This window comes from Theropithecus gelada, chromosome X, assembly GCF_003255815.1.
Source record: "Theropithecus gelada isolate Dixy chromosome X, Tgel_1.0, whole genome shotgun sequence".
Classification (NCBI taxonomy): Eukaryota; Metazoa; Chordata; class Mammalia; order Primates; family Cercopithecidae; genus Theropithecus; species Theropithecus gelada.
In genome coordinates, this window is record NC_037689.1 from 33,261,470 (window position 1) to 33,275,669 (window position 14,200).

The 14,200-nt window shown below is 43.7% G+C and overlaps 1 protein-coding gene across 1 annotated transcript in view; it reads right to left on the reverse strand.

Annotated features, from left to right (window-relative positions):
• Nucleotides 1-5,562, reverse strand: part of ARHGAP6 (Rho GTPase activating protein 6) — a 532,527-nt gene extending 526,965 nt beyond the window's left edge. The window contains exon 1 of the mRNA XM_025372327.1: nt 4,110-5,562. Within this exon, the coding sequence (XP_025228112.1) occupies nt 4,110-4,697 (588 nt within the window). The 5' untranslated portion in view covers nt 4,698-5,562. The remainder of the gene's footprint in view (nt 1-4,109) is intronic.
• Nucleotides 5,563-14,200: the final 8,638 nt, after the last annotated feature.

Below are 14,200 nucleotides of genomic sequence, written 5' to 3' on the forward strand. Positions count from 1 at the left end.
AGATGAGCACAGTGAGACGCTTCGTAATTACCACTATCCTACCTGTTGAACACTATTATCCTGCACACAGCAAGATACATCCTCTGCTCCAGGCACACCAAACTTCACTTGGGCAACACTCGATATGCCTTCACTCTCTGCAGTTGTGATGCCCAGGGGCTCCTTGGAGAGTAATATGCTTTGACCAGTCTCTCATTTTTATCCATACCCATAATTATCCTCCCAATAGAGGCTGGGTATGGTGGCTCATGCCTATAATCCTAGCACTTTGGATTGAGATGGATTGAGGCCAGGAGTTCAAGACCAGCCTGGCCAACATGGTGAAACCAGTTCTCTACTGGTACATGCCTGTAGTCCCAGCTCCTGGGGAGGCTGAGGCAGGAGAATCGCTTGAACATGGGAGGTTGCATTGAGCCGAGATTATGCCACTGCACTCTAGCCTGGGCGACAGGTCAAGACTATCTCAGAAAAGTATTTCAACAGGACTGATTTCTGACTTTGTTAGGTCAGGCTTTTATTACATGAAAAGCCATGTGGTTGCTACATATATCAAACTGCAGGTGCCCTAACCTGCTCCTCCAAACAAATTATTGCGCTTAGGGCCCTCTAAGTCTTCTTTGTTGGGAGCTGTAGCATCACCAACACCTCTGTGCCTTTGCCTGTCCACTCTTTTCTGCCTCATCAAGGCATCACTTTCCTTCTTCTCCTTAGAAATGGCAGTCATCTTTGAAGATCAAGTTTAAATGTTCTCTGCAGAGTGAAGTCTTCCACGGCCCCCCAAAGCACATCCTCCCCTCTCTGTTCCCTCATTGTACTGATCTCTTGTACTGTACCTATCAGTTAACTCACCTGTCCCCTCATTAGACTGTGAGCTCTTTAGCCTCTCTGCATTCCTAGTACCTACAGAAATGCTTATGCTCAAGAAATGCTTGTGCAATGAGTGAGGAAAAGTATGGATGCCAGTGACATATAGAAATCATTTTAATTATGGGTTGCAAAAGTTGGCAAAAGTTGGCGAACTATGGACATAATCCCAGCTCTGATCTGCAAGAATTAGGAGAAGCTCAGGATTGAAATGAGACTTTATTGCTTTTCCTGTGATCAGAGTCGGGGCAGAGCTTGGCTGCTAAAAACACAAGTTGAGAAACATGTTCCAACTGTGTTACCACGTACCATTTACCCTTTGTCTCTTCCATGTTTCTATTCAATAGATGATCTACCCAGCATGTCCAGGAATCGGATTTTGTTAAAGCAATCCTGAAACACGTAGTGAGGAAATACTAACGAGATCGTAGCTGACTTTGCCTAACACTTCCCAGGTTTAGGCCATAAAATGGTCATTTGTAAGCTTTGAATGAGCACAAGTAACAAAGCTGCAGGCATTTGTGAGAGTCTTGGGAGCAGGGGCTGTTGTATGGACAATTTAGGTTAAAAACAGACAATATCTTGAAAGAACAAAGTGGAAATGGATGAGATCCATCAATGGCTAAACCTGAAGGTGAATTCTTAGGATTTCATATGGATTCAATGGAAGAGAAATAGAAAATTTGAACAAACTGTAAGGGGTACATGACTCCAGAGGGATCCTCGCGGTTTTGGAATCAAACAAAGGCCCCAAGCAAACTTTAGGCCAGCTGTAAACACTTCTGTGGGCACGCTCTTGATGGCCAGCATGGGGTACTATGTTCAACCTCACTAATGCAGCAGTTCTCAACTAGGGTGATTTTGATCCCTAGAGGATATTCAGCAGTGTCTAGAAACATTGTTGTCACACTGGTCTGGAGGAACGCTACTCATATCTAGTGGGAAGAGGACAGGGATGCTGCTAAATACCCTGCAATACCCAGGACAGCTCTGTAGCAAAGAATCATTCAGCTTCAAATGTCAATAGTGCCAAGGCTGAGAAACCCTGAGCCAGAGCAACCAGAAAAATTCAAGAACCAAATCTATATGAACCAGTTATTCCAGGGCCTCTAAGCAGCCTTGCAAGATGCTCATTGGCTGACGTTTTGATGTCATTAGTAAAGATTCTCCTTTAAGAACCAAAGACCCAGCCTGCCTGCAAGTGAAAAGGACAGGCAGTGCCCAATAGGATGCATTTTCTTGTTTTTTGAGAGGGTTCCAGGGCGTTAAACCTTTGAAAGGTAATCCATTAAATTAGAGATCCAGGGGTTATGTTAGGATATCTTGGCCTTTATTAAACAAAACCAGGGTTGGATCTACATGCTAGAGTTCTATCTAATCACTCCATGTCCGCCTCAAGCATAAAGGAATTTCCGAAACACACACACACACACACACACATATATATTCTATGAGAAAATGTTGGCCTCTTGCTACATGGCTACATCCTTAGTTTTAATCACCACGAAAAGGTGAAAATCATGGTAGATGAGTTTTGTGCAGACTGCCCGCTGTGTGGAATAGAAGCCACCCAGTATCGCTGCAGTTCAGATCCTTGTCCATTGATTATGAGATGCTAATACATAAGAAGATAATTTGCAACAAGTGAAATCATCTACAGCCAAATGCCTTTTGGTTATAACAGTAATGAGCAGCATCTGTATACTATATTCCAAGTATGTATATGGTTGCTAAGAAAAGCAGAAATGTTCTTAATGATGCAATTAGTTTTAAGCACGAATGTTAGTGGCTAGCTAATCCAAAAATGCTGGCTTGCTTTTGTTTTTCTCTTTCTCTCAACTCGTACAGATTAATCTGATAATGTGTGCTCCTGAAATACAATGAGAATCCAGCCCCTCCTAAAGACCAAGAGAAATTCAACGTTTCAAATTTTGATGCTTTCTAATCTTGAGTTCCCTAGTTTGGAGGTAACATCTTGCCCTCTGCCTCGACTTTCCTTTCTACTGCCTATCTTTCTCAAGAAAATGGGCAGAAGATTTAGCAATATTTGTTTTTTGAAATTTATACCCCCAACACCTAACAGCCTCAGTTACTTTGACACAATAACATTAATAATACGTGATGCTAATAATTCTGATAAATGATGCTTATTTTTCTAAGGCAGTCTATTAAAGCCAAAGTCTAACACTTATCTCACATTAACACAGCTGAGTATGATCTCAGATGCTATTTTCAAACAGTTTTTCTTGGTTGTGTATTTAGCCTACATCTCCAGCAATTACATGGTATTTCATTTCATTTCTGTAATGCTAACTGTACTTTAAAATATTAAATTATAACTGATGGAATCTCCCTTCCCTTATGGAAATAGATCCAAGGCAATCCTATAGTTTGTGGACTGAAGGGGATAGGGGCTGTTCATTTTTAAAACAATTACTATGTATTCTCTGAAAGTGTGTTATTTTCCAAGTGCCCATCAGTGACAGTTTCCCAATAGGTCAATTCACTATTCTTCTTAACTGGACAGCAAACATTTTAAGGGTATCAGATAGCTCCCTCTGAGTCCCCTATGTATTATTGATTCTTCACTAAACTACTAATTGTTCTAAATGGAATTTAGGCATCAGTATATTTCCATGATCTCTCACACCCCTACACAGAGATTTTCTTCTTCTCCTAGGTTAAACTAATACTCAGTACCATAGATTTCTGAAATTGCCCCTTTAGGGAAAGAAAAGGTGAAAGCTAGATAATGCTTTTCCCCCTTGCCACCTAAACACACACACACTCATACAGTCAATGACGCCTTCCAAAATAATGTTTCTGAATTATCTATAGAACAAGATGGCAGACATATTTCAAAATATATTTCATCCAATCGTTACAAACAGCTTAGCAACAGATCATTTGAGTTGGGAAAAATATTAACATTGGGTGAAGGGATAAGGTGACCCTTTGAAATTGCCTGCAGCACAAACAGAAAACCAAAACACCATCTCTTTCTCCAGCTCCCACGACTGCTCCAAAGTAGAGCCAACAAGTCCTGCAAGACACACACGCGGATGGCCACTATGGACGTCCCATTTCCAGGCACCATTTAGCAAACAGAAGAGGAAAACCCACACCACGGAAACCCTTTAGTGAGTGCCTCGCTCTGTAAATGTAATGGAATTAAAGGCGGTCCCCTGGAACTGCCTGGGGGGGACTCCGCCTTGGGCCGTGGGACACGCAGCGCTGGTCCCTACCTCAGATTTCCACACGACGTAGGGGTGCCCGTGACTGTCGGGTGGGGACTGGAACTTCCTCTGCTGGAGCCACCTCCTAGGAGAAGTGAAGATGCCATTGGGGCCTCCCCCGGAGGAACAGAGGATACTCGAAGCGCTTCGGCTACTGGTTGGCCCGACCAGGACAGAAGGCAGGTCCCAGGCCATGCTCTTCTTGAGGCCGCCGCGACCCAGGGGAACCTCATAGTCAAAGTGAAAGCTGCCGGATGGTGACTTCTCCTGAGGGGTGCTGGGTGTGGAGAAGGATGAGCAAAGCGGTCCAGGAGGCGGTAGCCGGGTGGCCCTAGGGGGCGGACCCCGGGGAGAGGACGCCAAGCGAGGGCCGAGACCCTCGGATGGGAGTGATGGGGTGTAGAGGCGGCCCGCCGTGGCTCCCCGCGCACTGCCCTCCGCGCCCGCCTCGCCACCCCCGCAGCCGCCGATCAGGGCCGGGTCCAGGCTGCGGGTCTGGCGCAGTTTCCTCTTGGAGAAGCCCTTGGCCGAGGCCGCACTACTTGAAGCGGGCGAGGAACAAGAGAAGACGCTGTGGAGCAGGCTCTGCGCGGACATCTCGGCGGGGCTGCACCTGAGGACCACCTCCTCTTCCCTCCCTGGACGCTGGTGGCTTTGGGTCGGGAACGGAAAGGGACTCGGGCAAAAGTGCCAGGCGGGGCTGGCCCGGGTTTGCCCAGGACGGTGGAGAGCAAAGCCCAGCTCACGCGCCGCCGGTGCGCTCCAAGTGCCCCGGCGGCGGCAGGAGCAGCAGATCCATCACCAGCCTTCTAGGAAAATGGGTCTGGGGACCTCCTGCAGCCGCTAGAACCTTCCTCCGGAGCCTAAGACGCGAAGAGGGTCAGGAAGAGGAGGAAGGTCAGGCGCTCGCTGGGTTCCCAGTTCCAGCCTGCCAGCGCCACTCCCCCTTCCCAGCTGAGGCAGGAGACGCAGCGCTCCTGCTCGCTGGCTCTGGATGGCTTCTAAAACTCCAGCAAGCTCCTCCTTGCGGCCCGAGGACAGTCCTGAGGGCCAGGGAGGAGGCCGCCTAGGCGTGAGCCCAGGGCGCGTCCACCGCGCTCCCGGCGCCGCTAGAACTTCCTCCTGCTCCTGAGTCGGGCGCCTGAGCTGCGCCTCCTGCACTCTCTCCTGCTCCGGCGCCCGAGGTTGCGCGCCTGGCCTCAGCTGGGCAGCTCCCACTCTTCCGACTGGAGAGGCTCAAGGGTGGTTTCAAAGCTCAAGGTTCTCGCGGGGTCTCTGTCTTGCTGCGGTGTGGGGACACCGAGTGTGCTGCGCCCGGGACCTCCAAAGGCTTCGTGCCCACGGTGGAAGATAATTCCCGGCTGCGCTCAGCGCTCTCCGTGGAGGAGGGAGCTCAGGAGAGAGCCCCAAGGCCGGGTGTGCGTGTTCCGCCGCAGGGGAACACGAAATTCGCAGCCCAGCCTTGGGCCCAGGGCAGACGCAGAGATGTCCCCGACGCTCGCTCTAGAGGCAGCGAGAAGGGGGCGGCCAGGACGAGTAGACCTGGAGGAATGCCGGGGCTGAAGCTGAGGCGGAGCCAGGAGCAGGAGAAAGCGGAACGTGAAAAGAGTTTGCCAGGAGCCAAACCTGCAAGCGGCGAGGAGAGAAGGCAGCTCGCCACTAATACCGGGTCTCTTGGAGAGAAAGTCGTGAGGACGGAAGTGCGGACCTTCTCCCCCGTCTCCCCACCCCCAGATCAAGGGTCGCGCCAGCTCCACTCACGTTTCTGGAAAGGAAGGGAAGTGTCAGATTGCACCCCACCCACTGGTGTCAGATGGGCAGCCGGGGACGGTTGCTCTGAAGTTGGAGTTAAATCTTCTGCCTTTTCTCCCCGCCCCGCTCCCCCCACCCCCGGCTGTTTTTGTTTTTAAAAAGGAAGGATAGATAGGAGACTGTCTAAATGCAGTGGCTGCCAATGAATGAGCTGGAGATGGAGACCTACTAAGAAAGTGGAGGGGGAGGAGCTTTTGCCTTGGAAGGGCTCCTGAGCACGTGCGGAAACGTGCTCTAGGAGGAGGCGTGAGGGAGGCCGGGCAGGGGCCAGAGGCCGGGCGCAGCTTCAGCCTAGAGGCTGCAGAGATTGGCGCTCACAAAGCTGTCTGTCTCCACGTCCCGCTCTGGGACGCCTCTGGGCTCAGCGCGCAGTGGCCACAGTCCTGGGAAGCTGGAGAACGCTGGTGAAATCAATCTTCCCGGCAAGGAAATGAGTCTGAGAGCAGCTTCTCCCGCTGTCGGACCCCTGGAATCTATAAAGCGCAAAGGAGCAGACAGAATGTTGGAAATGTCTACTTTGTGTTTGTGTCCTCTTTTATCACTTAAGGATCAAGAGAATTTTATAAAAATGTAAAGGTGACTCTCCTTTACCATTTCTTTTATTTTGGAGAAAAAATACAATGAAGTTATAAATACAGATGTTGGACACGAACATTCGTCTTGCACATCTACCAGAATTGTCCAAGTTTGATTCTGGAAGACTTTCTTTATTCCCTATGACATTTTCAGGGTAAAAGTTAATTTACTTTGACTCTTTGAAGAGTGTGTTCAGTGTTTCTAGGTGTTCAGCTATTTTGGAGGAGGTACGTCATGAAATCTAATTAGGAGAATTTGATGCCTCCACAAAGGGCGTCGGACTCCCAGGTCTTGGCTGTACTCGTTTTTTGTAAAAGCAGCCGGACAGACTGCACCCGAAGAGTTTTTTTTCCGGTAGCTTTAATGAGCTATCTGCGGTCTGAAGACAGAGTGCGATTCTAGTTTCCCATCCCCCATCACTGTCCATCTCTTCTTACCCTGAGCCTCTTAAGTATTTTCAGTGGCTGTCAATCAGGTGTGCTGCTGAGAGGCACAGTGTTTGAAAAGAGCTCTTGCTCCCCTGCCTAACTACACACAGGCCAAGTTACATTTGGGGGCTTGTTGGCATTGGCTTTCTTCCCTCCTCATACAAGTCACATTAGAAGTAAAAGTGGGTGGGTCTTGTCTGCCCTTTCTTTAGTAACAAAACTGTGTAACTTATCACTGGTAATGGAAACACTTAATGTCTCTACCACTGGGATACCATTGCATGGTTATGCCTCATTGGAGTTTGGTATTCAGGGTAGATGGTTAACAGAGTCACTTCACAGAATCACTGGTAACTCAAGGGGGGTGAGCAACTTGATGATTGTATTTGATGATTTATATAAGTTATATTTCTCTAAGCCCATATGATAACCATGGGGTAGCAAATGCACCCCTGCCACGACTGTATAGGCTAGTATGAATGCCCTCCAGACACAAGGGCATACATTCTTGGTCATGGGTGTTGGAGAGCCGACCAGAGAGGGATTCTTCTATTAGCACTCCTAGGGCTTGGAGCAGACACATGTCAGTTAATTCATCATCTAGTTTCCAAGTGTTCCTGACCCTCCAGGAAACTGGAAACTTGTGTCACTGTTCGGAACAGTGAATAAATTGTTTTAAATATTAATCAAATTAGACTGGGACTCCTTTTAAAAACTCAGTGTAAGTATGTGTGCTTTTAATACATGGGATAGGGGATGTTGATGTTCTTCTGGAAAGAAAGACTTTGTAATAATTTTTTTGGATTTTTTTAAAAACTATTTTGATTTTCAACCTGACTGCTGTTAGGTTTACCTTGCAGTCATAGTGGCTTATGGTGGATTCATTCATTGCTATTTAAGGCATCCTATTTAACTCTTGTTTGTTATATATTCTGTTTGCTTATATACACTCAACTCACATTGGCCTTTCTGATCAACTGTCAGGTTATGCCAAATTCAATTAAGATCTATGGGTTTTGATTACCAATTTCAAAAAATGGTTGGTTTTGTTACATTGCTTCCCAGAATCCTTCTTACAATTCATCAGCTAACTTCAGAAGCAATATAATTGGTAGTCAAGAAATAAATAGTTTTAATGTATATACTTTCAAAAGCAGGTTTCTAAGACTTTGCTTCTCTATTAGGACATTTGATGTTGAAAATAGTGCCTATATTTGTTAATTTTTTCCTCAGAGACAAAGTTAATCAAGGACTTGGGATACCTTTTATTAAAGAGCAGAACATTCTGTTCACTATTCATTCCCCATGATAATTATTGTAGAAATCTAAGATTTAAAAAACATCTTATGCTATCTATTCCATCTGGACATGGCACAAGAATATTCCAATGGAAGTTCTAGAATCCTTGGACTGACATCAAGCTATCCTGTTATCAGAGATCCTAGAAAATTCATCAGTATTCTTTCTATTCCCTTGAGAGACTGTTCTACAAACACACACATCTTACTATCAAAGGATATATTCTGATGCTTAACCTAAATTTCCCTTTCCTTAACTTTATCCCTTGAAGCTTTTCATATCTCCAGCCAAAATTCCTCTTTATCCTTGGTGTTTAGATCCCAAAGCTATTTGTAGATTTTTATCATGCTCTTTGGGTCTGACTCTGTGGTTTGGCTACACTATAAAGTTCGCATTTTGCTTTAAAAATATCACTGTAGATTATCTTTTCTGGACTCCCTCCAGTTGCTTTTTTTTTTTCAGTCCTGAGGTCCAATATTCCAGGTCAGGGCATCCTATTTTGCTCTTGTTTGTTACATAATCCCATTGCTTAAACAGCCTCAAATCACATTGAACTTTCTGATTGAGTGTCATATAATATTTCAGACTTCTATCTGATTGGCTCCCAACTTTTAGCATTATTGATTTTCGTTTCATCCTGCCCATGTCTCTCAAACTGATCATGATCCCCCCGATATCATTTCTATATTCTTAGTGGGTAAACAGTTCACAGCATCTCACTTGCTGGTAAAAGTCAGGGTTCTGTCTCCAAGCTCCTGGAACATGAAAAAGAAGCATCATTTAAATCTGTGTGACATGCATGGAATATATGAGAGATATGTGGAGAAATTTTACAAGACTTAAGAATGCAAATTGCATTAAATAGCCCAACTTCCCCATGCCTGAACTAAAAATGTTTCTTTAGATTCCTATGTCAGCTGCCAAAGCACTTAAATTACAATTGACAAATGTCAGTGGAATTAAACCTAGAGTCTTTGAGTACAGGAAATTTTTGTCTTCTATTACATTTATATACCAACAGGCAAGGTTTGTGGCTCAATATTTTGGTTCAATTTCACATAGCCCAGAATTGGAACCATGAACCCTCCAGGTACACACTTGAGGTTTTAATATTCATCTAGTTGATAACCAGATCTGTGACATTTTTTTCTGACGTTATATTCAGAAACCCAAATGACTATTCTTATTCCTCTTTCCCAGTTTTTCCCCATTCTGTGTGCCTAATTTTGCCATTTCTCACCAATTGTGACCTTAAAAAATTAAATTCAATAAAAGAAAACTACTGGCCGGGCGCGGTGGCTCAACCCTGTAATCCCAGCACTTTGGGAGGCCGAGACGGGCGGATCACGAGGTCAGGAGATCGAGGCCATCCTGGCTAACACGGTGAAACCCCGTCTCTACTAAAAAAATACAAAAAAAAAAAAAAAGAAAAGAAAAAGAAAACTACCGTCTCTGTGTCCGCATCTGCATTGAACGCACAAACATCCACTTGCAACATTGTCCATTTTCTCATTTTCTGTGCAAATATTAGCAACATGTTCTATGTTTTCTAGTGTTTCATATTTATCTTTTAGACTTAAAAAAGCAGGAATTTGGCATAGGCCCATTTTCTGCTTTTTTACTTACACGTCTATTTCTTGAGCAGGTATGAGTACACTATTTGTTTCCTTTTTTTTTTTCTTAAATACAGTTCACTCTGTTGCCCGGCTGGAGTGCAGTGGCGCCATTTCGTCTCACTGCACCCTCCACCTCCCAGGTTCAAGCAATTCTCCTTCTTCAGCCTCCTCAGTAGCTGGGATCACAGGCACCTGCCACCATGCCTGGCTAAGTTTTGTATTTTTAGTAGAGACAGGGTTTCACCATCTTGGCCAGGCTGGTCTCAAAGTCCTGGTCTCAAGTAATCCTCATGCCTCAGCCTCCCAAAGTGCTGGGATTACAGGCATGAGCCACCGCGCCTGGTCGGGGTACACTATTTGTAAATGTCAACCATCCTGTTTTCGTGGAACCCAAGTTAGCAAGGCAAGTGAAAAACAAGGCTGTATAAGAGTCGTAAACCAAGTTGCAGTGTAGATGTGCTCAGTAGGATCTCAGGGGCAACTCCTGAAACAAATAGTGGTTACTCTTTACCTGTGGCATGTGAAAGAATCTTCCAATATCAAATCCTAAATGCATGACCATCATCCCTTTTGCTTTAGGCTTTGAATCTTGATCTCAGGAGACTTTTAGTAATATAAATTGGCTGAAAACCAAATTCAGTTTTGGTTGATAAACATTTTTGAACACACACTGTGCGCTAGTGGCATTCGTTGTTTTACTTTCTTCTATCTTTGTGGTGAAAGTGCACTTAGAATCTCAAAACAAGTTAAATTTATCTGAACCTGGTATATAATTCAGCTGTACTAGTTACTTAAACTAATTTTTGAAATCTTCTGTAGCATATGTCTCAGAACTACTTTTGAGGATGAAGAATTCTGTAATAATGTAAACAATTTTAATAGATACTTTGTTAATTACTCTAAATTGTTCATAATCTAAGCATTCATCAACATTTCCCATTTTAAAAAGCAACCAAATAACATGACGCTTCATTGCCTATGAAATGTTAATTTTCCCCCGAATCTTCACTTTTCTATATTGAATGGAAACAGGAGGACCTATTTTGCCTAACATGTTTCTCTGGTGACAAGGTAGGATGGGGTATGGAAGGGAAAGAAGAAAATAAGACAACTGGTACTATGCCTAGGGTACATATATACACATACGTATATATTAATATCAACTTTACTGAGAAATAATCTACATACAATAAGCTATGTAGATGAATTTTGGCAGCTGCGTATACCAATGAAACCACTACCACAATCAATATACAGAACATTCCTATCACCTCCAGTGTATGCTTTTTATTAACGTTCAGTGAACATTGACAACTTGAGTTTTGCTATATTCATGGTTGAGTCGTGCCTTCGGCCAATATAGAAAGGGAAGGAGGGAAGAGGAGAGCGAGGGAGGGAGGACAAAATAGAGAACAGAGCTTTTTTAGTTCTTGTAGTGGGTTGAAGTGTGTTCATCTAAAAGGTATATCCAAGTCCTAATCCCTGGTACATGTGAATGGGACCTTATTTGAAAACTGGGTTTTTGCACAAGTAATCAAGTTAAGATTAAGTCAGACTAAATTAGATGGGCCGTAAATCCAATGACTAGTGTCTTTATGAGAGAAAAGAAAAGGCAATTGGAATACAGACACATGCATGTGCACGGAAGAAGGCCATGTGAAGACAGAAGCAGAAATTAGAGTGATACAGCTACAAGCCAAAAAAAAAAAAAAAAATGCCAAAGATTGCCAGCAACCACTAGAAGCTAGGAGAGAGGTGGAACAGATTTTTCCTTAGAGCCTCCAGAAGGAACCAACCCTGCTGACACCTTGATTTTTGATTTCTAGCCTCCAGAATTGTAAGTGAATAAACTTTTTTTTTTTTTAAGGCCACCCAGTGTGTGGTAGTTTGTCATGCCAGCTCTAGGAAAATTTTGTATTTCTTATTGCCACAGCTTGGTTCTCCTTCTTTCAAACAGTTTAATAAAACCCAAGGAATTCATTGAGCAAAAAGAAATCCCAAAGAATTTTAAAAGAAGACAAGAGAATGGCTAATGAATGCTTATCAGTGTTTCATTTTCAAAGGAAAAATGATGGATTAGAAATCCTGTCTCCTGCTAAGCATGGTGTCATCATTATGTCAGCAGCCGAGGTCCCACGTGTGCACGGCTCCGTCTTCTTTCGGGATGGACTTCACTTTCCCCTTGGGGGACTTCTGCCCTTCTGTGCATTTGTTTCAACAAAAGGGGCTCAAACCAGAAAGAGACACTCAAATTCAGAGGGCTGAGATGCTTTGGTTTGCCTTTTTTGGTATTTAATTTGCTCTGCATTAAAGGGGCTGAGCACACACCTGAGACACAAATGAGCTCAAGTGCCAGAACAAACCAGAAAGAAATGTTTTTAAAAAGAGATGGAAGCTGCTGAAACTCTTCAACAGGCTTCATGGAAACCAAAGCCTGGTAAGCCTTTCTCTAGGGAAAACTTCCGGGGATCCAGTTGAAAAAGCAGAGCTGCTTAAGCTAATAGCTGCATGCCCTTTATTTGCCTCCTGTATGATTTATTGGGAATTCCTTGGGTATTTTTCACAGTTCACTGCTTTGTAGCATGACACAGATTAGAGACATACCAAAGAACTCTCAGCCCCCTTTAAAGATATAGGAATTAAAATAAGACATTCACAAGATTGTAATAAGCGGGTTGTGTGTCAGGGAGCTAAAAGTAAGGGGTTCCCCCCTTTTAATAGAAATGGCTTCGTGAACCAGTTTATAGAATTGGCAAAAGCAAAGTGATGGAAGTTGTTGGAGGTTTATGGAGCAGTAAGAAAAACTCAGTAATGAGAATCATAGATCTAACTCTTAGTAGAGGCTTGGCTACTAACTAGCTCAGTCATCTAACCTTGTGCAAAGGAACCCCCTACTCACAATTTAAGCCTACTTGGTTTAAACGTCTCTTGCCCGGCCTTAGGCTCCTACTCCAGCTAAGGTAGTTCTCATGGTATAACTCTCTTACTTTCAGACCTTCCCTTTATTATAGCACTTACCAAAGTTGTAAGCATATGGGATTCATTAGTGCAATTATGCATGTTCAATCTCTAACATCCCTAAGACCCTAAGTTTCATGAAGCAAGAGCCATCACTGATAGGTTTCCCTTGTAATCCTAGGGCTAGAATGGCTCATCTCACGTAAGAATAAAGGTTCGATCGATAACCATAATCTACCTCTCAACCTCAGTCTCCTCATCTGGAACTTGGCTCTTCAGGTCTCTGCCAGCTGTTGCCTTCTGTGTCTCAGACACCTTGGTCTTATCCACAGGCATCAGTGGGAAGTTCTATTAATTTGACTCGTCACAGAAGAACTAAAATGAGTGATAACTATATAGATGTCTACTAGTCAAAATTGTTAATATTACCTTAAATGTATGGGCTTTGAGTCAGACATCTCCAAGTTAGAGTCCTAAGTGTGCGTGGGGTGCGTGTGTGTGTGTGTGTGTGGGTGTGTGTATGAGAGAGAGAGAGAGAGAGAGAGAGAGAGAGAGAGAGAGAGACCAACCAGTCTGCTTTGGGTAAAGTTATTTAATTCTTCAGAGGCTCAGTTCTTCCTCTGGTACACAGAGTTAATAGCTATACATTGTAAAGCATTTAGTATGTTTTGTGGCATAGAACAAACACAAAATAACTGTTGTCTGTTATTCATACATTTGTTATCATTAATTACAGAAATAAGACACATAGTATGGCTTATTCAGGTTTGCCTATCTGTACATATTATAAAATTGAATATCTAATAGTAACAGTAGTAATGAGTCAACCTTTAATACGTATCAGGTACTGTGACAAGTGTCTTACATGGGTTATTTTATTTAATCCTCACAACTCATTGAGGTAGTTCTTTATCATCTTCATTGTTCAAATGAGGAAACTGAGTCACTGAGAGGTTAAAAACTTGCTTAAGTGAGCTAGTAAATGGTGGAGCCATTGATTTGCCCAAGTTACCTAGGAAATAATGAAGCCAGCAAACTAATCCTCATACACTATACAACGTCACTTTTTAAAACATGTTTTCTATGGAAAATGTGTGACAAATAGAAGTCATGCTCATCTCTCCATTTACATGATCTACACTACATAGATAGGACTAGGGGTGTCGGGGTATGGGGATCAGATATGGCGAAGGAGGGCTTAGCATTTCCCAAGCATCTATTCTGTGCTAAGAACTTTACATACATGATTTCTACACAACATTGCTGTGAGGTATTCTTATTCCCATTTCAGAAATCAATGATTCACACCAACGTCTGTCGTGTCACAACCCATGTGTTCCCTATAATACTCCTTGAATGGTTAATCTGGCTAGCAAATCTAAATAATCACAGTCATCAGAAAACATGACCA